Consider the following 23,310-nt stretch of genomic DNA (forward strand, 5'->3'; position numbering starts at 1 on the left):
CACATAAGGATATTCTATTCACGGATTGGGATGCAAGGATCAAACAAGTTGAATTAGCAGTTGCAAGAGCAGTCGGGGTGTCGAAGAACATAGTAAAAGTGGTAAACCACACTTTGTATGCCACCAACCTGGTGAAAGAAGGCAATTCGAAAATACTGCCCGATTTAAATGACTTTCATAAAAGCTGGAAGGAAAGAGCGGAAATTCAAAGGGAAGCAATCATGAAGTTAGCAAACATTGATTGGGCGGTGTATTGGCAATACCTTGTCAAGCCACACAGCCAAATCATGACCCTTAACTTCTCACTCCATTCAACTCAGCGGATGTTGCCACTTCGCACAGATGCTATTTTCACAGGACAGGTCAGAACACAGTTTGAGGCACCTCCTCAAGTCAAACCGATGGCCGATATATGCGATTTAAAAGAAAAGTTAGCAAATAGCAAGTCATCATCATAGCCTCTTCTCATCAAGTCACTTTTATTTTTAGAGTTAGTTAACTAGTTAGGAGGAAGGTTGTTTGAAACCTCCTCAAATCTTTGTATAATCTATTTTTGAATATTAGTTAGAATAATATTTATACCCTTCTCATGCATTTAGAGAAGGGTCCAGAATTTTATCAAAAACATTTGCAAAGAATGCACTTCTATAAGTTTGTGAATGCTTTGATGAAATTATGGAACATGATTGTTTCTTTTAAATATCAGACTACTTTCCTTTGTTGATGCACTATTGTGTACTCTTAGAGGATAATTTGATCTGAAGAAAGGAGTTGATTTATGTCATTAATCAAATGAGAAGAATTTCACACATATGGTACTTCTATCCTGTATGATTAGTTCTATTTTTGTTTAATTAATGATAACACTTCATTTTCATGAATTGTATATGAGATATGTTATTTCTGTTAAGCGTTAATTGCACTATTGTATGATGCCTAGTTGAAATTATTTATTTTCATATATAATCATTAGATATATGCGATATAGTTTATACATTTCTTTGACTAACTATTTAGTCAAAGAAATTATCTTTATACGTTATCACCTCTATTTAATGTGTGATTGATCTTTATTATCACATGTCAAATAAATATCTTTTTAGATCGCATATCACACAGAAATACCCGGGTTTATATTAGATTAAGTTAGCTAGGGATTTGCATGATAGAATAGGCCATTTAGTTATCACTATCCTTATTGCAATCACTTGAAAACCACCCACTCATTTTAAAACCCACACTGGGAAACTGGTCCCATCATCTCCAGTTGGAGCCGCCACTTTAAACGGAAAAGGTGTTGTCTTAAGTTTTGACCTGGGTGGTTATCCCCCATGTTGGAGCAGCAGAAATCTGAGGCTTCAACAGGGCCATAAAATGTTGCCTTGATCAAAATCAAAATTTTAGAAAGGTTGAATGTGTCTATTGTGATATTGTGAGGTTGTGTATCATACCTGGGCATTCATGGCAATCTTCCCTAGGTCGAACGCATGTATTGAGGCCGACATTTTTTCCTGACTGGGACGTGGAATGATTGGGAGTGGAGGTCGAGAGATGTCTACAATCGTTCGTACAATAATAGAGGAAATTGCAGATCGAGAAAATGGAGTGATTGGGAGTCCTGAGGGCCGAATTGCATTGATTTTAGGGGATTGAGTTTGAGCAAGATTAAGGATTTGAGCCACCTTAATGCTATTCCAAGATTGGAACCTGTAGCAGGCCGAGTACCAAATTATCTAATTGTTGGGATGAGTTTTGGTTGCATATACCGTAATATCCACCATTGTTGTAGGGACTGACTTTTGGTCAAAGCGTGTTATTTGCCGAGCTAACCTATTGCAGATTGAGGTGTGTGCCAAGAAGACGTAGAGCAATTTTGAGCTGTGCATATGTGTTAATCGTAGTGTCTGTTGACCACTACGTGTCAACGACCCATAGCAGTATACCCCATTTTTTTTGCAAAAGGGATAGTGCTTGATCAATGTGTTCGTGCTGTCCAGCTATCATCATCAGCTTGATCATCATGTTATAATGTAAACCCAGTCTGCATGTGTATAATGTAAATAATCTCAATAGATTCGTGTCGTGTATGTAATTACCTAGGTAAACTTACTTTTCTGGTGACAATCTACATTCCGAGAGGTTTTTTGTCTCACCGATCTATTCTCGGATGGTCGGCAGAGTTTTCCTTCAGCGTTACCCCAAAGCCGGAATGGATTTTGTCACTGGGATCTTAGGGGAATTCTAGTGTTTTAGATCGAGTCTATGTAAAAGTGATTTGGGAATAATCCTAACTATTTGGTTAGGTTATTTTATTACAAATTGCTTGATCTGCTAGATTATATTTTGTGCCGCAGATCTGGGTAGTTTGTGAGGGTCTTTTGCAAATGGGTCTTCCTCCTTGAGATGTAAAAATGTAAAAATCATGATGTAAAGTGTCTTGAGGGTTAGAAAAATAATTTATCCCCTCATAGGTTAATTAATTAAATTTTTTGGCCAAAATTAATTAAAATCCTAAGCCAGAAATTTAATTAATTCTAGGTCCTAGGTAAATTTAAATTCTCCGAAGGCAAAATTCGTTGGTCCTTAAAAATTAAATTTTAAGAGGTCCAAGGACTAAGGTAAATTGATTATTTTGCTAAATTTTAAGTCTTTGGTCCCTGGGGTTAAGTCAAAGTCAAAATTTTGAGGAAATTAATTCAAAAATTTAATTTTTGAATTAATTAAAATGCATTTAATTGGAAAATTCGAATTTCTTTAATAATTTAAAATTTCGACGGATGAGATTAAAAGAAATTTTGATCCTCATCAACGGTCGAGATTGCTTTGATGAGGATCACTCGAATTAGTCGTTGGAGGATTTATCTTTAAATAGGAGGTTGTTTGTCAGTCAAATCGTCGGATCTCTGGATCGTGTACTGAGCTCTCAAGCTCTCTTGTATACTTTTTTGAATTAATGCAAAAGTCTTTGGGGTTTCAACATGCTGTAGTGTTCCTCTTCATGAATTTATGGTAACATTGTTTTAATATCTGCTTCATATTATGTGAAAACTATCAATCAATAACTTTCTTAGAATAATCTGAATACATGTATCTTATTCAGTTTGTTGGATTTAGGGTAACATTTTTAATTTTGATTGAAGTAGCAGGTATTTCTATTTCTTCAGAATTTTATTGTTGTTCTATTTTTCTACTTGATTTGATGGTTGATCTAGTGTTTGTAGAAGATCTCTCAGGTTTTCATTGAGCGTTTGGGGATAGTTCTTGGTTGGACCAGCCAACTTTCAACACATATTTTCTGAAGAGCCTACTTCATTTAAGCCTCAGGATTTATCTGAAGATAATCTTTTTTCTGCGGGGTGTTTTTGGGCTAGTACCTCTCGAAAATCTCAAAATCTTCTAAATATTTTGTGGAAATTTTGATAGATCTGGCTATTAAGAGCCTTATATTATCAGATTTGGGAGCGGAGTTGGACTCATACTCCTCAGATCTGATAGATTTGTAAATTATTTGTATAGATCTGTTATTTACTTGTGTAGATCTGAAATTCTGTAACATAATTTTGAATTTTAACACTTGGGTTTTTTGGGATTTTCTCTATTTTTGTACATATTGGGTATTGGGTATTTCTTTTTTCACTTGTGCAGAAATAGATATGAGAAATCAGCTAAGAAAATCTTCAGATCTGAGCTAGATCTAGACCCTAGAGGGCACGATCTGGGCTCAAAGATTGTTTGTAGGAATAGATCTGAGAAATCAGCTAAGTAAATCTTTAGATCTACGTTAGATCTAGACCCTGGAGGGCAAGATTTGGGCTCAAAGATTGTTTGCAGGAATAGATCTGAAAAATCAGCCAAGTAAATCTCCAGATTTGAGATTTTTCAAGCAGACATGGGGGTTTTGAGACAGATCTAGGCCCTGGAGGGCAATATTTTATCCCAAATCTTTTTACAAGACCAACCATTAAAGATTTTGCAATAAATCTGAAGATCTGAAGTAAAATAAATTTTTTCAAAACAAGGATTTCAAGTTTTGGGGCTTCTAAGCCCAGGTTTGCCTTCTTCTAGCCCAATGCTAGTTCTATTGGGCCTGTTGCTAGCTCTCATTGGCCCTAGATTCTTTTGCTCCATTTCTGATTTGAATATTTGATTTTCTGAATCTAATCATTGGTGGGTTTTTGCAGAAAATTTGGTAAAAAATTGTGTTTCAGATATTGAAATTTTTTGGCAACTTGGGCAAGTGATCTTCAAGGCCTAGGGCCTAAGGGTTTGATCTTTAAACCATCTTTTTCCTTACTATTTGCTACAACAGTCATACCTTTCTAATAGTGGTGAAAAACACATCTATAGTGTTTGAAATTAACTAAAAAAATTGCTAAATACATTAATAAGTCATTTATGTTTGATGTATATAAAAAATTTGGCCTAGATCTACATTTTGGGTGACTGTTATCTCTGAATAATTCTGTTTCTAAAGTCTGAAATATAACAGTGGCAAAATTTCATGTGGGTTTGCCTAAAAACAGTTCCTAAGTTGTCTAATACATTAAGGAATTAATTTCTTGAGTTGGGCATTCATCATTAGGCTTATTTCATGTTTTAATTGTTGGCTGTAATAAGTATATCAGATCTAATATAATTCTGGTAATCACATCATAACACGCTAAATTTTTTTGATAATTCATGTGGGCAAGTTTAGAAAATTTTCGGTAAATTTTTGGCATAAAAATATCATTGATAGTTTACTGTTTTCATTGTCATATTGCTGCTGTCATAAAGTTTTTCTTACCGCTGTCTTAAAAACTAATTTATGAAAATTAAGTACTCTGTCATGGAATTGTGATAAAATGCATATCTTTTGTTTCATAAACAGAGTATTTTTTGAGCATCTGTTGACATTGATTGCAAAGAAGAAGTTGTTCTCTTTGAGCTATAATTGTATCAAAAAATATTTGAAATGAGCTTGTGGTTTAATTATAATATTTTCAGGGGTTTATTTTTAAGTCTTCACCCAATAAAGTGAGCATTTTATTTTGGTGATTAAGGGCTTTTGCGACACTAGTGTTTCTAATCCTTAGGTCTAACTTCTTCTCATCATCTGGTGCATTTTCATATAAGTTAGTTTTGCATAAATAAAATTTACTTACAAGCATAAGCTTGGTCGATAGAGAGATAGGTATCCATCATCTTTGCTTGAGTAGCCTGCTTTTAATAGTACTTAAAACGGTGACCTTCCAGTCGTTAGAGCCACAACTCTCTGCAGCGCCGGAGGCACTGGGTATATTAGATTTTCAAGAGAGGTATCGTTAATCACACTTTAGTGTGCTTCACCTTATCTTCTTTCTGTCAATTACTACGAAATTAGGTTCAATATAGAAAGGATCGAAGGACTAAAACTTGGATAGGCATTTAACTAAAATTAACCAAGATTCTTGCATCTCACATTAGTTTTAGGGTGTGCATTTCAGATAAGATAGTCATTCATCTAAGCAGCAGTTGCTAATCGATTAATTGGTCTTCATTTCCCTAGTAAGATCGTTGACTCCATAAGGCACTGGTATCAATCGTTTAAAATCTAATCAAATCCTATAAGTCTTGCTAAATCTTAATCAAGTACTTGATCGCTTCACTGTGTCTCCTGAATTGGTTGGTTCCCAACTAGTTCTTCTTCATTCCATTTTTCCATAGGGTCTACCCCCATTAGCCTGCTGTAGGGAGACAGCTTAAACGGAGAGATTGGGGATCAGAGTGACAACCCCCGATCTGAGCCGTTGTTGCGGTGCCTAGACATTCTGTGTGACAATAGTGTCAATATACTAAGACGAAGCATGCTAGAGTTGAACACCATGGACCTATACAAGCAGCTGTCATGCGATCAAAATGCAATAGTGCATGCATGAAAATCACAGAATGACTGTGTTGTAAATACATATTCGATGCTTGAAAGGTTTTTTATTATTGGGTTGTGACTGCATGCATATAAACCTTGGCATAGATGGTTGCACGTAGAAAAATCCCTTGTAAATTCCAAAACGAAGCTGACCTTTCTAAGTCCACGGGAGGACAAATAATGGAGGCCGAGCGAATGGTGTTTATTTTTCAGGGGCTGAGAGCACTAGTCTATTGATGAGGTGCACATAAACAAATGAAAGTGCTTTGGCCACCTGTAGCTGTTAGTGTAAAGAGAAATGCCGAACACAGTTGGCATATCCCTGTTGCACGCAAGATAACGAGAGCCTTTTTTATTTGGCGTTGAGATCCTAAAGACGCACAAGTGTGGTTCAGAGGAGCCAAACTACCTGTTATAGAGCATGGATTGAGTACATTACTCTTATCATTGAAACTGTAGCCGAGTTGTAATTTGTTTTCACAATGCTGTGCATATACCAGTGAATGGAATTGATGGGAAGCTATTTGTGGCAGAGTTGCTCCTGTGACAATCTATAGAGATCGTGGGCTTAAATCTACAGAAGCAGACACTATAGTTTTATGTGGTTGGAACAATGGGAATTTGATCTGCTAACATCCACCTGGGCATCACATCTTTGAATCATCTTGCTGGATGTCATCTCCAGAAGACCGTTTTTCTATTGGAAGCTACCTTTAAACCAGGTTCTCTCATTTTTTTTTATTGAATCATTATTCTGTTGGGATCTTGTGTTAGTTGATTGAGTGAGGGATTGGCATAACATTGTTATTGATGTGCCCAATATAGTCATGTTGTTGATGTGGAGTATCTATTTGTAGTATGCCCTTGATGTAATATGTTGTTGGTCAGGTTATTGTGTCATAACTGAGCACACTGCTGAGTCGTATTTGAGTATTCTTGGGTCCATCTGATGTCGTGCACCAAGTATGTATAGCTGAGTCTATCTTGACACCATTGATGCCAATTGTAGAACTGTTGTTAGTAGCTAGTGAAGTGCCTTATTGACCTTGTAAAAGGTCGTGTTGTGAGTTGAGGAGAGTCTCTGAGTCAAGTCATGTATAAAACAACCTGATGAACTTACTATCATTAAATAGAAAATGGATAAGACCTTCATCAATTCCCTCAATAAATTAGCAGCAAAAATCAACATAACTTTTTCCAAGGGGATAGTTTCTATGCTACAACAAGAGCAGCCACAGAAAGAACATGATTTGGGACACAAAATCTATGCACTTGGGACAAATTTGAGATGCATGGGGATGACCACAAAAGCCCTTCTCAAACTGGAAGAACTTGCTTCACTCCTCTCCAAGGTGCACCAGTCAGATGGGAAGAGCTTGATTTGGGCTCTAAAACCAGCCATGCTTGCTCTCATACAACACAAATTTTTGGAGCAACCTTGTATAGGAGTCAAACTTCTAGTTGCCTCTTGTCTTAGTAGTATCATGATGCTGACCGCACCCGTACCTCCTTACAGTGATGACATTATGAGGAGAGTTTTCAGACTGATAACAGTGAGGGCCCTACCTTTGGGAAGAAGCTAGAGATTCTAGAAGTCATGGCTTTGGTTAGATCTTATGACCTCATGTTTTACCTAGAGTGCGACGATTTGATCTTGCAGATGTTCCAATGCTTCTTCAGCATTAGGAAACATCATCCTGATACAGTTATAACACACATACAATCCATTTTCTCCTCATGTATGGGAGGCCATGATGCCATTTGCAGGAGGTTGCAGACTAGATTGTTGGCCATTTGGAGGAGAGAACAATGGTTTCATCTGTTGCTTATGAACTAGCCGAAAGGATGGTTGAGAACATTGGTCTGTTTGAGAGATGGTTGACCCAAGAGGAGTTGCGAAGGATCTATGGTGACCAACCTTGTAAGTGGAATGAGCTGAGGAGGAGGGGTCTTTGCTTCATCTACAAGGAACCTTGGGGACCTGACCACTCATGCTTGAGTGATGTTGAGGAGATGACAGGTGTAGAGCCGGAGGAGATCCCTTCTGACTCTCAAGGTGAGGATTTTGCTTTTATGGTTGAGCCCATGAGTTCATATGAGGATACCCCTTAGGAGCATGAGCAGTCATGTGGGTATATTGGCAGCAGCCCAGGTATGCATTCATGTGAGATGGAGTATGATGAGAAGAATATTGTCTAGGAAGCAGACTTGTCGGGTGAGCGACTGACGATTTAGCATGCAGAGCACATAGAGGAGCAGGAGTCAGCCGAGGGGGACGATATGCATAGTGTGGAGAGCTAGTTGGGGGTTCATGTTGAGCCCATGATAGAGGAGGATGAACAACCATCTTTTGGACCAACTATTGATGAGGAGTAGATAGATGCACAGATAGCCAACAAGGTTGTAGTACTTGCAGAGACTTTTCGTCAGGAGCTGCTGGACACTGATAGGTCAGTGTGGCAGGGGGTTGGTAGACTAGAGGAGCATGGAGTTTTTAGTCAGACGAGGGAGGATTTGCTGGAGATGGTGGTGCATCCATCTTTGGGCCTACCCATTAATGGGGTGCAGTGGCAACCAATAGAGCTGCAGTATTTCCAGGCTGCAACCCTCTCCAGGAGTACATAGACAGGGCTTGTAGCACATCTTGCCCACTTTTTCCTATTATAGAGAGAGGGGTAGGTTTCCTTAGACAGATCTTGTTGATTGACCAAGTAGAGCATCTTGAGTTGAGCAGGGACCCATATCAGCATAGTAGACTTGTTCCTTATACAAGTGTCCATGCATTGGAGTGGCGAGAGATCATGAGTTGGTATCCTATTGATGGTGTGATATTCTTAGTCAGGGGCGTAGTAGAGCGGGGACCCTTAGACATGTTAGATACTAGATGCCCTAGTTGGCAGTGGGATATAGGTCGACAACTCTTCAACATTCCATCCCAATAGCAGGAGAGTGGGATTAACATTGGATTGAGTCAAGGGTTGGATTGGAGAGAGGTGATGAGTTGGTACGTGGTTGGTGGAGCAACATTCACAGTCATAACTATAGCACCACAGGAGCCATGGAGCATTGATACTTGTTCTTGGTGGCATTGGGATTCAGGAGGATTTGTTGATGACAGTCAGAGGTTGGTCTGGGATCCGGGCATTGAGGGACCCGTTCATGGTGGGTTGACACAGAGGCATAGCGTCATGCAGTGGTTTGTATGGGATCTGGGCATTGGGTCTCAGTTGTATTGGGCCACCAGCCTAGTCCACAGGTTTAGATTGCTTGAGGGCAAGAAATCTTGGGGCGGGAGGATTTGTGATGTTCCTTTTTCTGGTGTTCCTTATGGCATGGTTATGATGGACTTCCAGGGTTGGAGGCAGACAAGTCACAAGTGAAAGTTTACTTCATTAGCGGGTCCAGGGGATTTTGGAGATGTTTTATGGGGTCTGGAGGAGTTTAGTTGCCATCCTCCGTCATCATGATTGATTCTGCGCAACTCGCTCCTCGTTCCATTGCATTCTGATAATTCCCATAAAATGGGCTTATTATTGTGCATAACTCATTTAATTACGCTTAAGGTGGCTTTTGAGAGGAATACTTGATGGAACACCTTAGTGTAATATCTAAATGGAACCGAAACGAGAAGATCTACAATATGGGATGGTTAACGTGGATTTTCAGTGCCCTGAGGAGGCGTGATGGCTGATTTACCCTTTTCCCACATTAAAAAGAATATTTTAATTGAAACAAAAGAGGGAAATGAGCTCAATGGTTAAAATAATAATAAAATAGGAGGTTCTAGAGAGGTCCATCAGATTTATAAAAAGGAGGAGGAGGCCATTGGAAGGACATCTTGGATTTGATATTTCTTCTTGTATGAGAGGTTGAAAACCCGGTTTTCTACTTCAGCAGTAGCCCCAGGACAGAAACCCTTAGGTGATTCAGTGAGATTGGGTGAGTACCCATCTCCCCTTGGTGAATTCATCCATAATTCATAGGAGAGCTGAGTAGTTGTATTTCAGATCAGTTTGGAAGGCCAGGGCAGCATTGCAGCATATTCTTGAGGCCAGTTTCTATCTCAACTATAACAGTTTTTTCAGCATGTAAACCCTAGTTTCTGATTATAATAAAAGGTGAGATTATTTTTGCTCATTATATGATTGAATTGCATGCATTCTATTTGTTATATTTTACATGGCAATGTTCTGTTAATTGAATGGAATTTTATCTGAAGCATTTTGTGAGTTGAATTCCAACAGTTTGGCAAAATTTTCGGTGTGGTATATTACACCTTCATTTTCCTTTGAACTGTAATTGTCCAACATCTTCCAAATATTAATTTGGATAAATATTGATTCTAGAATTTCGGAATAAGCATCATAAACCGTATAGAACTTAAGTGTTCTACATAAAGCCCCTTTTGTGCACATTATACAAACTGGTCAAATTCGAATACTAAAGCTACAAAAATAGATCCTCAGTCTACTAATTTGTTTGATAAAATGGACTTCCTAACAAAATAAAGTTAACATCTTTTAAACCTCTTTATCTGTATGTTGAACCTGTGAATATGGGTAGATGAACCACATAAGATGGTTCAAAACGTCGATACATTAACCAATATCAATGCGATGGATCCGAAAATTACTTCACACAACACAAATTGCAGAAGCTTTAGATCTATAATTTTTGCCCTATACAGAAGGGAAAAATTTAAAGAAATTCGTACATTTGAACAATTCAAAATATAGATTTCAAAGAGAAAGTCTGATCTCACCGTCTTACAACGTTGTAGAGACTCTTCCATCACTCCATTATTTTCCAAAATAAATCATAGCCTTAGGAACCCTAGAAACAATGACATATTTCTCCGAGCGAGTCAGGCACTTCTTCGGACAAAAATTAATAAAATCCGTTTTCAACTTGATACATTATCCAAGAAATTTTTTGACCCTTACCATTCTTCCTCCTACTATAGGTATTCATTTATTTAAATATACATATCATATGATCAAACTTTCACATCTTTAATTATTCCTGAAGATGAACCACATAAGATGCTTCGAAATGTCAATACATTAACCAATATTAATGCAATGGATCAGGAAACTACTTCACACAACACAAATCGCAGAAGCCTTAGAACTATAATTTTTGTCCTATATTGTCAGGCTAGGCAATAGCTCCTCAAAGCAAAATTGATTCGTATATATCATTCCTTCATGTTGGTCTTTATTATATACATGAGGGAGAGACTGTTCACTTCATTTCCCGATGATTGTTCATATTACTTATTATTTATTTACATTATATTTACCCAATCTTGATGATTAGGTGTCAACATTCCCCCCCCCCCCCCCAATCTGAAGGGATGTTGGTGAGTACAAGCATCATTCTGAATCATTCAAGCTTTTCTCTTCCAAGCGCTTTGGTGAAGATGTCTGCAATTTGATCATTAGTGGAACAATGATGGAGATGGATTGTTTTGGCCTCAACATGATGTCGAATCAGATGATATTTAGTATTGATGTGCTTCGTTCAATCATGGAACTTTGGGTTCTTGGCCAACTTTATTGCAGAGGTATTGTCAATCATGAGTGGAGTTGATTGTACTTGTTTTACCTGCAAATCTTGAAGAATTTTCTTGAGCCACACAATTTCTTTTGTTGCTTCCGCTGCTGCCACGTATTCTGCTTCTGTTGTGGAATCTGCTGGAACTGATTATTTGCGTGATCTCCAGGAGACAGCTCCTGATCCAAGACTTATAGCATATCCTGAAGTAGATACCCCAGTTTCTTTGTCTCCATCGAAGTCTGAATCAGAGTATCCAATCAAGTTGAAGTCATCCACCTGTGTATACTTGATTCCAAAGTCTTGAGTTCCCTTTAAGTAACTTAGAACTCTTTTTGCAACAGACCAATGTCCCTCACAAGGCTTTTGCATAAACCTGGAGAGGATTCCAACAGCAAACGAAATGTCTGGTTTGGTAGTAGTTAGGTAGTTGAGCCTTCCTACAAGCTGTCTATACTTTGTTGCATCCTCAAATTCTTTTCCTTCAATAGATGTGAGCTTTAAGTTTTGTTCCATTGGAGTAGTAAGAGGATGCCATTCTGTCATGCCAAACCTGTTCAACAGATCTCCAATGTACTTCTTTTGAGAAAGAAATATGGACTTCGGATGTTGGGTTACTTCAATACCAAGATAGTAATGAACATAGCTCAAATCAGTCATTTCAAAACTTTTCCCCAATTCCTTCTTTATGGATGCAATGTAGCTTTCATTGTTCCCTGTCATCAAAAGATCATCTACATATACCACAAGATATACAACTGTTTTGCCAACTTTCTTGACAAATAAAGTTGCATCATCAAGATCATAATGTTTGAAATTGAGTTTCAGAAGATGCTCAGTTAGTTTTTCATACCAGGCTCGCGGTGCTTGTTTGAGGCCATACAAGGACTTCACAAGTTTGCATACTTTATGTTCATGTCCTTTCACAGCAAATCCTTCAGGCTGGGACATAAAAACATTCTCTTTTAGATCTCCATTCAAGAAAGCAGTTTTTACATCCATTTGATGGACTTTCCAACCGTTCTGAGCTGCTAGGGCAAAGAGTGTCCGGATGGTAGCCCATTTTGCTGTGGGGGCAAAAGTCTCCTCATAATTGACCCCTTCCTTCTATGCAAAACCTTCTGCCACAAGTCTAGCTTTGTGCTTGTCAAGTGAGCCATCAGCGTTGTACTTGTTCTTGTAGACCCACTTGCAGCCAATTGGTTTGGTTCCTAATGGAGGATCAACTAGCTTCCAAGTGCCATTCTTTATGAGGGCATCATACTCCTTTTGCATCGTTTTTTTCCAGTCATCATGAGAAGCAGCTTCTTTGAATGAAGTTGGTTCAAAATCTGTAGACAAGTTCAATTCACAATCATAAGAAACATCCATATCAACAGGTGAATTAGAGTCATCTACATCACCTCCATTTTTGTTGGTTTGAATTTCTAGTTCCTATCTTTCCAACCTCATCAGGATGAACACTTTCAAGTGTCTTTGTCGGTCACTTTGGGGGACCTTTCTCAAATGGTCCAGGCTGCTCCGCTAATTGAGTTGAATCAAGGTTGAGTCTCCCAATTCTATCAATCACATCACTTAAAGCATCATCCGTTGTTGGAGTTTCATGCAGGGGAGAGTGTTCTTCAGAAGAAGATTCCACATGTTGATCTAGTATAGGAATCCCCCCTTCAAGATGTGGAATCTGATTATCAAATTCTTGAAATGATTTTGCTTTTGCGAATCTATCCAAGCGATCAAGTTGCCGCTCAACAACATTGTCAGTTTTGGATGATTCAAGAAAAATTACATCTCTAGATACAACAAACTTTTTATTTACTTCATCATAGAGACGATATGCTTTGGAGGTGTTTGAATACCCCAGAAAGATACATTTACGACTTCTAGGACCAAGTTTGTTTCTATGTACCTTTGGTATCAAGGCATAACAGGTGGAACCAAAGACCTTGAGATGCTTTACTGAAGGAACATGTCCATACCACATTTCATATGGAGTCTTGTTTCTAATAGCATTAGATGGACATCTATTCTTTATATATGCAGCACATAGAACAAGATCAGCCCAAAACATTATCTTTACATTTTTGAAGAAGAGCATGGATCATACCATATTTACGATTGTCCTATTCATTCTTTTACCTACACCATTTTGTTGGGGATTATAAGGTACAATTGTTTGATGTTTGATCCCATGTTGGCGAAGATAGTTTTCAAATTCATTTGATGTGTATTATTTTCCATTATCAATGCGAATAGACCCAATATGAGATTGTGCATCATTTTCAATCCATTTATGAAAGTTCTTGAATGTTTGAAAAGCATCAGATTTGTTTTTCAATAAATAAACCCAACACATTCTGGTGTAGTCATCAATAAATGTCATCATATATTTATTTCCATTTGCAGAAGGAATAGGCATTGGACCACATAAATCTGAATGAATGAGTTCAAGTTTTCTATGTGCTCTTGAATGTGAATCATGAAAAGACTGTTTGCTATGCTTTCCTAGAATGCAAGCATCACATTGCTTAAGTTTCCTAGGAATTGTAGGCAAACTAGCAACACCATTTTTCTTCAACAAGCAGAGGCTGTCATAGTTCAAATGTCCAAATATAGCATGCCATAATAAACTTGATGGAAGTGTACCTTCTTCATAATGAGAATTGTATGAGAAATGTTGTGCACGAGCAGGCGTTCCTTGCAGCTTGAGAAGCCTTTCTTCTTCTATTCCCCTCATGACAAGTGAGTGGTCATATGCTTTTCTTACCTCAAGCTTGCCATCAAACATATGAATGGAGTGACCTTGCTGGCGGATGTGGACCAAGGACAACAAGTTTCTCTTGAGCTGTGGGAGGTATAGAACATGACGCAGAAGAAAGTCTGGAAGACCAGACAGTTTAAGCTTGATTGTGCCAAGCCCTGATGGCTTGATTTTTGATTGGTCTGCAAAGTATACTGCTCCATCAACATTGTCAGTAAATTCTTCAAATTTTTTTTTTCTATGAGTCATGTGGCAGGTTGCTCCTGAATCAAGCAACCAATCATTTTTCCAAGAAGCAAGTGAAGCATTAAATAAATCTTCATTTACTCCAATATTTCATTGTGCCACAACATAGTGAGCGGATTCAGGTGCTTTACCTTTGTTTGTATCATCAGTTTTACCTTTCTGTTGGTTTTTTTGTTGCTCAATTTTGTCCCATGGTAACTTGCATGTAGAGGCATCATGTGATCCATTTCTTTTGCAGCGTATGCAGTGAAAATCTGCCTTTTCTCCTTGAGAGTGTTTGCCTCCCCGACCTCTGAAATATCTTCCTCTTCCTCTTCGACCACCTCTTCCTCTTGAAGAATCTTGAGCAGGATGCTTTTCTTTATGAGCAAGGCACACAGCCTATTCAGAAGATTTAGGGGGTGTCTTCTTTCCAAAAGCTTTCTCTCTTTCAACAAATTTTTTCACAAGAGAGTCAAAAGTAATGTCTTTAAGATTTCAATTTGCTTGCAATGACTCAAGATAATTGGAATAAGTGGGATAAAGTGTCTTGAGAAAAGCGATAAGAGGAATATCCAAATCAATTTTAGTGGCTTGGATATCATGCATCATAGACTTTACTTCAGATGCAAGAGCAAGAGGATCATTATTTTGCAGTTCAAGAGTGAAGAGTTTAATCATGAATTGAACAACATCAAGTGCAGAATGTGAGTCATAGAGTTCTTTCAGCTTTTGTAAGGCTTCGAAAGCAGTTGAAAATGGCGTAATATGGCAACTCACCTCTTCACTTACAGATGCTATGATTAATGCATAGGCTTTGCTGTTCTTGTTTTCCCAAATGGCGAGCTCTTTGTTTGATATAGGTTGTTATGGCTGTTTGTCTCCGTCTCCAATGCCCACTCCTTTCCACAACTCATTGAAAATGAGGGTGTGTTTTATCATCCGGGACCACTCAGAATAGTTCTCTTTGCCAGTGAGAACTATTCCCACAATGGATATGATTAAATGCATTGTAAAATCTTGTACTGTAAAAAAAAAATGTGTACTGTAAAAGATACTTCTACTGGCAAAAATGTGTTTCAGAATAATACAGCCTTATTCTTCCTTCTTGTTTAGGTAAGAATTTTATTTAATATACAAAGAGTAAAACTGTATTCTATATAGAATATCAACTGCTCAAACACCTATCATAACTTGAATTCTGATGTAATTGGAATTTGTCAAAAAAAGGGACGGATGCTTTTCTCAAAAGTGAATGGTATCAAAGCGTTCACTTTTCACCACACATAGGTGTGCTGATCACCAGCGGCAATGCTCTCGAGCTCACGTACCCAGCAACCGCACCATAAATACCATAAATATACAACTCGTCCTCAAACCCTGAAGCCGAAGCTTGGAAAGCAGTCCGTCAACATCATAGAGGAATTACAAACTTCACATAAAATAATGCATGAAATATGAGCAGCAAACGCGAAGTAGCCATAATCTCGGGTTCGCAGTCGAACCCTAAGCCTTCACTCATCCAGGGTAGGAAAATTTAATTACATCTTAAAGAAAATCAGTGGAGGTAACCACTTAAGAGGCAAGAACCCCAAATATAGCTTACACCAAGGCTGTATCATTTTTACAGCGAGGAAATAACAAAACAGAACCCTCAGAGAGCCGAAGCTCTGACCCCAGGCATCCCAAGAGTAATTCCTTAACTGCGGCACAGTAATCCAGTGGTAAACCTTACCCGGAATAATGATGCAACCCAGAGGTTGAGAAAGCGGCCTCACTTTGGACTTCGTTCTCAGAGCTCACGTACCATCAATGCAGCAACGTTTCACACCATTCACGCAATAACTCTCGTAGCAGCACTCCCTCAAGGCATTCAACACAGTAGCACGGCCTCAAGGCATGCAGCGATTTAGAAGGTTTTCAGGTCTGAGGCATGGCAGAAATGGCTCAGAATCACTTATGGCAGACAGAGCGCAGTATGGATCAGAATCACTTATGGCAGACAGAGCGCACAGGGGTAGTGGACAGAGAGTGCAATAGGCAGAAGGGAGTTACAACTATTTTTGGGAACTTGGCTCTGATACCATGTCAGGCCAGGCAGTGATTCCTCAAAGCAAAATTGATTTGTATATATCATTCCTTCAGGTTGGTCTTTACTATATACATGAGGGAGAGATTGTTCACTTCATCTCCCGATGACTGTTCATATTACTTATTATTTATTTACATTATATTCACCCAATCCTGATGATTAGGTGTCAACATATATGAAAGGGAAAAATTGAAAGAAATCTATACATTTAAACGATTCAAAATACAGATTGCAAAGAGAAAGTCTGATCTCACCTTCTTACAGCACTGTACATACTCTTCCATCACTCCATTATTTGCCAAAATAAATCATAGCCTTAGGAACCCTAGAAACAATCACATATTTCTCCGAGCGAGTCAGACACTTCTTCGGACATAAATTAGTAAAATCCGTTTTCAAATTGATTCATTATCCAAGAAAGTTTTTGACTTACACATTAGATTAGCAAACCAAATCGATCCTACACTCTGGGCGAGAATCGATGCATGTTCTTCCCTAAAGGCTCTTAAAATCGAAGAAGAAAAACACATTAAGCAAATTTCACATTAGATTTAATTAATACTAAATTAATCTTAATTTTTTTATTATTTATTAGGATTTTAATCCTGTCAGCTCCTTACCATTTTTCCTCCTACTTTAGGTATTCATTTATTTATATATACATATCACTTTCATATGATCAGACTTTCACATCTTTAATTATTCCTGAAAATGAACCACATAAGATGGTTCAAAATGTCGATACATTAACCAATATCAATGCGATGGATCCAGAAACTACTTCACACAACACAAATCGCAGAAGCCTCAGATCTATAATTTTTTCCCTATACCGAAGGGAAAACTTTAAAGAAATTCATACATTTGAACAGTTCAGAATATAGATTGCAAAGAGAAAGCCCAATCTCACCTTCTTACAGTGCTGTAGAGACTCTTCCATCACTCCATTATTTTCTAAAATAAATCATAGCCTTAGGAACCCTAGAAACAATCACATATTTCTTCGAGCGAGTCAGGCACTTGCTCGGACATAAATTAATAAAATTCGTTTTCAACTTGATTCATTATCCAAGAAAGTTTTTAACTTACAAATTAGATTAGCAAACCAAATCGATCCTACACTTTGGGCGAGAATTGATGCATGTTCTGCCCTAAAGGCTCTTAAAATTGAAGAAGAAAAACACATTAAGCAAATTTCACATTACATTTCATTAATATTAAAATTAATCTTAATCTTAATTTTTATTATTATTTATTAGGATTTTAATCCTCTTGGCTCCTTACCATTCTTCCTCCTACCTTAGGTATTCATTTATTTATATATACATATCACTTTCATATGATCTTCACATCTTTAATTATTCTTGAAGATGAACCACATAAGATGGTTCGAAACGTCAATACATTAACCGATATCAATGCGATAGATCCGGAAACTACTTCACACAACACAAATCACAGAAGCCTCATATCTATAATATGGGCAGATACAAAATAAAATTAATTTAATTTGCATATGATCAATACGTGCAACACTAAATGTGTTGTAAAAACTATTTCCATCCATCCATGTGTCTATTGCCATCTGTTCATACTCATGCGCCTATATTAGTTAATATTATATTGAACAAGGCTTAATGAAGGAGAAACTCCATCACGTCTCCACACTATATAGACCTTCATTCACTGCAGATTTAGTAGAGGCTATTAATTTTATATGTAGAAGAAAACACCAAGTAGTGCATCCTCCATGAGATAATTTCTGCCCTAAACTCCATCACATTTCCACACTGTATAAACTATTATTCGCTGCATATTTTGTAGAGGCTATTAATTTTATATGCAGAAGAAAATACCAGCGCATCCTCCATGAGATAATATGCAAAAGAAAAAACTGAGCAACGATCCTCCAAATGATGTTGCACAATCCTGTGCTCTGTACATAAATGGAGACACAACATTTCCAACGAGTCAGGTTATGGTGAGGCATTGACCACTGCAGCGCATCTCGTTGGCAAGCGTTATCACCCAAAGCCACCAAGCATGCTGTAGACCTGTGCCATGTTACACTTGAACCTTCCTTGGGAGTTTAATTCTGTCATCAAGCTTGCTCATTCCATGTTTTGGTCATGCTTGGAAAAATGCGCTCCTTTTTCAACAATGCAAGATTCAAAACATTAAGTGTACAAAGGTCTTGATTATAGTTTCAGATCATTGCTGGCTTGTTTGCTTCAGAATTATACAAAAAGGAGTCGCATGCCCTTGTCTTCTTCAACACTCTTGTTGGCCTCTGCTTCTTTTACTACGGGGATGCTGAGCTTTAGAGTTTTTGTTGAACATTAATTAATTCATATACCTCCACATCGAATTTGCTTCAGGATTCAAAGTCTGCGAGTACTACCTCATGTAAGCTACCCCAAAAGATAAGAAAGAAACCCTAAAATACACAGATATTCAAATCTAGCCACAATATTGCCTGAGATTCTTCACAAAGTTTCAAATGTGAAACTCAGAATAGAAGTGCCGAATGGCCCAAAAAAAGGAAACCAAGCCTAGAACTTCAAATTCAACTACCTGCACCAGATTTGCTTTACAACCCTTAAACCCAAAACCAATGAACCATAAACCCATAACTCCGCAAGCAGATCATAGAGAGCGAATTGATTTCAGAGAAATTTTCAATTCATTTTTATGCGCTCAAGGATGAAAATGCCTTGGTTTATATAGATATGGACGAGTGTCTTAGGAATAGGCCAACATGGTAATTTGGGAGGGAATGCTAAATTTGAATTTTAGATGATGTAGCCAAACATCCCCTTTGTTGAATTTTGATAGACTTGCATATTGAACGAAGTCAAAATTACCTTTCTAATTTTGGACTATTTTGAATGCATCCTTAATTAATTAATTTAATCAATTTTTTTAATGAAGAACCCTCATGTACTTCAAGACTTAACTTTGTCTCTTCATCTAGTGAAACGTGTCATAGGCTACCCAATATTAAATTGCCTTATCATTATACCTTGGGATTTTGGACAAAAAGGTGGAGATTCATATCTTCCAACGTGCTTATCTCTCCCACAGTGAGGACTCTCATAGCGTGCCATATACCACTACAATCGACTCGACGAGGAGCATCCAATGATGGTGATCTTGAGCTCAAGATTCTTGATCTTCATCCCCAAATGCTTCAACACGCATAGGGCTTCAGGGGTTTTCCAAGGGCTTCTTTCTTTGGGTCTTCCAATTGATGCAATTCAGACAAATATTAAGAGCGTTCAATAATGGATGTTGGCATCGATGACAACACCATTCAACACATTTTGCATTGTATCTTGGCATTTAAGAAGTGGCATGTTTTATGGTTAAAAGAAAGTTTTATTGTTCAGAGGTGATAATTTTCTAATATTTTTGTTTTGTAATGAAAATATCAGTGTTGTGAACATCACAATGTTTTCAAAAAATCGCTATTTTTTGAGTCAGCCAATTTAATCGCCTGATTTTTATAAAGTTGTTTTTTGTTTTGTTTTTTTCGTTAGGGCCTTGCACCAATACAAATGCGGAAATTATCCGAAGAGCCCTCAAATCATGGGAAGAATTAGAGCAAGCCAAATTGTCCAAGTCAGATCCGAGGAAGCAACTAGCAGGGAGAGTGTTAGGAGGTGAATATGAAAGTGGCACTAGTTCTATTTCAGCATCAATATCTACAACCAACCTTGTAGCTACTTCATCATTTTTTGTTCCTAGCACCACGACTTGTTCACAACCATCTATCACTTCAATGCTTAAAAAAAAGGAGAAAGAACAAGCTGACAAGTTGTTGGGCAAGTTTCTCCTTTGGAGTGATATTCCTTTCAGCGTTGCAAGAAATAATCCATTTTTCTAGCCTGCTGTTGATACCATTGCAATTGTTGGCCCAGGGTACAAAATCCCTTCTTATGATGACTTTAGAGGTCGCATTCTTCAAGATGAAAAGGTTGACTGCACCAAAATATTGGAGGAGTTTAGGGCATCATGGGCACAAATATGATGCACTGTGATGTCAGATGGATGCACTGACCAAAAGGGGAGAACCCTTATAAACTTCTTGGTTAATTGTCCCAAGGGGACAATGTTTATGAAATCTGTTGATGCATTTTCACATATCAAAGATGCAAAATTATTATGTGATTTGCTGGATGTGTTTATTTTGGAGGTGGGTGCAGAACATGTTGTCCAAGTCATAACGAACAATGCTGCAAATTATGTTGCTGCTGGCAAGATGCTTATGGAGAGGCATCCTACTTTATTTTGGACACCTTGTGCTGCACATTGTATTGATTTGATGTTGGAGGACATAGGAAAAATTTCCTTTGTCAAAGATATTGTTGACTCATCAAAAAGCATTACAAAATTTATATATAATCATGCATCTGTGCTTAGCTTGATGAGAAAATTCACCAACAACAAGGAGTTGGTGCACCCCGCCATTACACGGTTTGCTACCAATTTCATATCTCTTCAATTCCTCTTGAATTTTATGTGGGATGTTAAGAGAATGTTTCTTTCAGATGAGTAGCGTGCTTTGACATTTAGTTGCAAACCAAAGGGAGAGGCCATATGCAGATTAGTTTCATACTAGGAAAACTTCTGGGCGGGACTGCAGGAGGTGTGCAACATTACTGAAGCTTTAGTAAAAGTTCTTCGATTAGTTGATGGTGACAAGCCTGCAATGGGCTATTTGTATGAGGCCATGGACAGGTCTAAAGAATCCATTCGGGCCTACTATGATGATAAGGGAGATGAGGGGTTTCAGAAACAACTCCTCCTATGGGAAGTGATTGATGAACGATGGAACAACACACTCCATCATCCCATTCATGCCGCAGGGATCTACCTGAACCCCGCCTTCTCTTACCCATGTGGGTTCTTATTTGATGTTGAGATCATGGATGGATTCTTAACCTGTGTTCAGAGGATGGTGCGATCTCTAGCAGAACGTGCAGAAATCTCGAAAGAAAAGGAGATATACAAGATGGCAGGTGGCACACTTAGCTTTGAGATGGTTGTGGTTGATAGGAAGACTAAAATGCTAGGTATTTTTTAGTTTGTTTCAAATTTCATTCTCTTCAAGTTCATAACTTCATACTTTGTTTCAACTTTCAAATTTCATTTTTTTCTTATGTTTATCTTATTTGTAATTTTGTTGTAGATACATAGTGGACTTGCTATGGTGCCAGAGTACCCCATCTGCAAAAGCTTTCCATTCGAATCCTTAGGCGAACATGTAGCTCCTCAGGATGCGAATGCAACTGGAGTGTATTTGATAAAATACACAACAAGAAGCATAACAGGTTAAACTTAAAACTTAAAATATTCCAAATTTCCAATTAATTTTTTGAATTCATTAAATAATATTTTTTATATAATTATTATTTTATGATCTTTGTATAGGTTGGAGTCCCAGCGACTTAATGACATGGTCTACGTCTACTACAATCTTTGATTGTGGGTGAGGCAACTTGAGAGGATACCTGATATGGAGGCCATCTCATTGGATGGGATTGACACCACTGTTGCATGGAGGGTTGAGGCCGAGAGGCCTCTCATGGAGTCTGCCGATGATTGGTTAGAGCAGGAGGTAGTGGAAGGCGTAGAGGGGGAGGAGGAGGAGGAGGAAGAGCAACAAGAGGAGGAGGTGACACCACCTACCCAAGCTACCCCTGCCACCAGTAGAGGACGTGGTCTACCTCATGTAGCTCCTAGTTCTTCAGCTTTACATTTAGAGGGAAAGGGAAAGCTGTTGCATTTTCTCGCAAGAGGGGTAGAGGAGATCAATAATATTAGTTATTTGGTTCATTTCATTGTATATGACATTATGACTCATGATATGAGATACATTATTATATTTTTTGTTGATATTTTGAGGCTGAGTTGGGACTCGGGAGTCAGGAATTACTATTCAGGACATGATTCACTGTTATGTGTGATGCAGCGCTAGAAATGATATTACACATCTTATATATTAGTTCTTTTATCATATTTATGTGTCAATGTATTTATTTTATGTTGTAGATGCTTTAGATATTAAAAAAATTGAAAACAAATGAATATTTTTGTATTTTCCGATCTTTTCCCAATGTTCACTGATTTTTTCCCGATCTTTACGATTTTTTCCAAATTTTTCCCCTCGCCGATTTAATCCCGATCACGATTTTCGCAACATTGGAAAATATTCAACCTGTAGATATAATTGCTAAGGGCATGATGCATTCAAAATTTAACCAAAGAAAATGTTGCCAATAATTTAGAATTTTTACATCAGCTTTTCTAGTTTTCCCCTTGTCATGAATGTCTAGTTCAGATCTTAATGCAATAAATTTTAATGCAGTATTTTTACCTTCTTAGATGAGATTCAGGCTTTAAAATAAACCTGTAAATATTTAAGATATACTTGCATGTTAATAGTCAAAGCTTGGTTTCTTTTCCATCAATTCCAGTGTACTTTTGATACAAGATCTTGTTATTCTCTTTCAATTTTTTTCTTAATCTGCATTTTATTTTGCCTAATCTACCGCCTCTGATGTATAATCGGATCTCCCACAGACATGTCAGTAGAAACTGCCAAAGATGATGTTCTGAGAGCATTATCTCAAATAGTGGATCCTGATTTTGGGACTGACATTGTTTCATGTGGGTTTGTAAAAGACTTGGTAGCTGATGAAGCATCTGGAGAGGTAAAATAATAAACTTTCTTTCCATACTGATTTAATAGCAGAATAAAAAGCTGTACTAAGGGTTACCTATGGTTTG

General features: G+C 37.8%; 1 protein-coding gene across 1 annotated transcript in view; it reads left to right on the forward strand.

Moving 5' to 3' along the window:
- Positions 1–23,310, forward strand: part of HCF101 (ATP binding protein) — a 461,386-nt gene that overhangs the window by 69,944 nt on the left and 368,132 nt on the right. Inside the window, exon 3 of the mRNA XM_089411334.1 lies at positions 23,104–23,234. Coding sequence (XP_089267460.1) covers positions 23,104–23,234 — 131 coding nt within the window. The remainder of the gene's footprint in view (positions 1–23,103; positions 23,235–23,310) is intronic.

The sequence above is a fragment of the Pinus tabuliformis genome, chromosome 3_1, assembly GCF_031772625.1.
Source record: "Pinus tabuliformis cultivar Carrire ecotype Pingquan chromosome 3_1, CPIR1, whole genome shotgun sequence".
NCBI lineage: Eukaryota > Viridiplantae > Streptophyta > Pinopsida > Pinales > Pinaceae > Pinus > Pinus tabuliformis.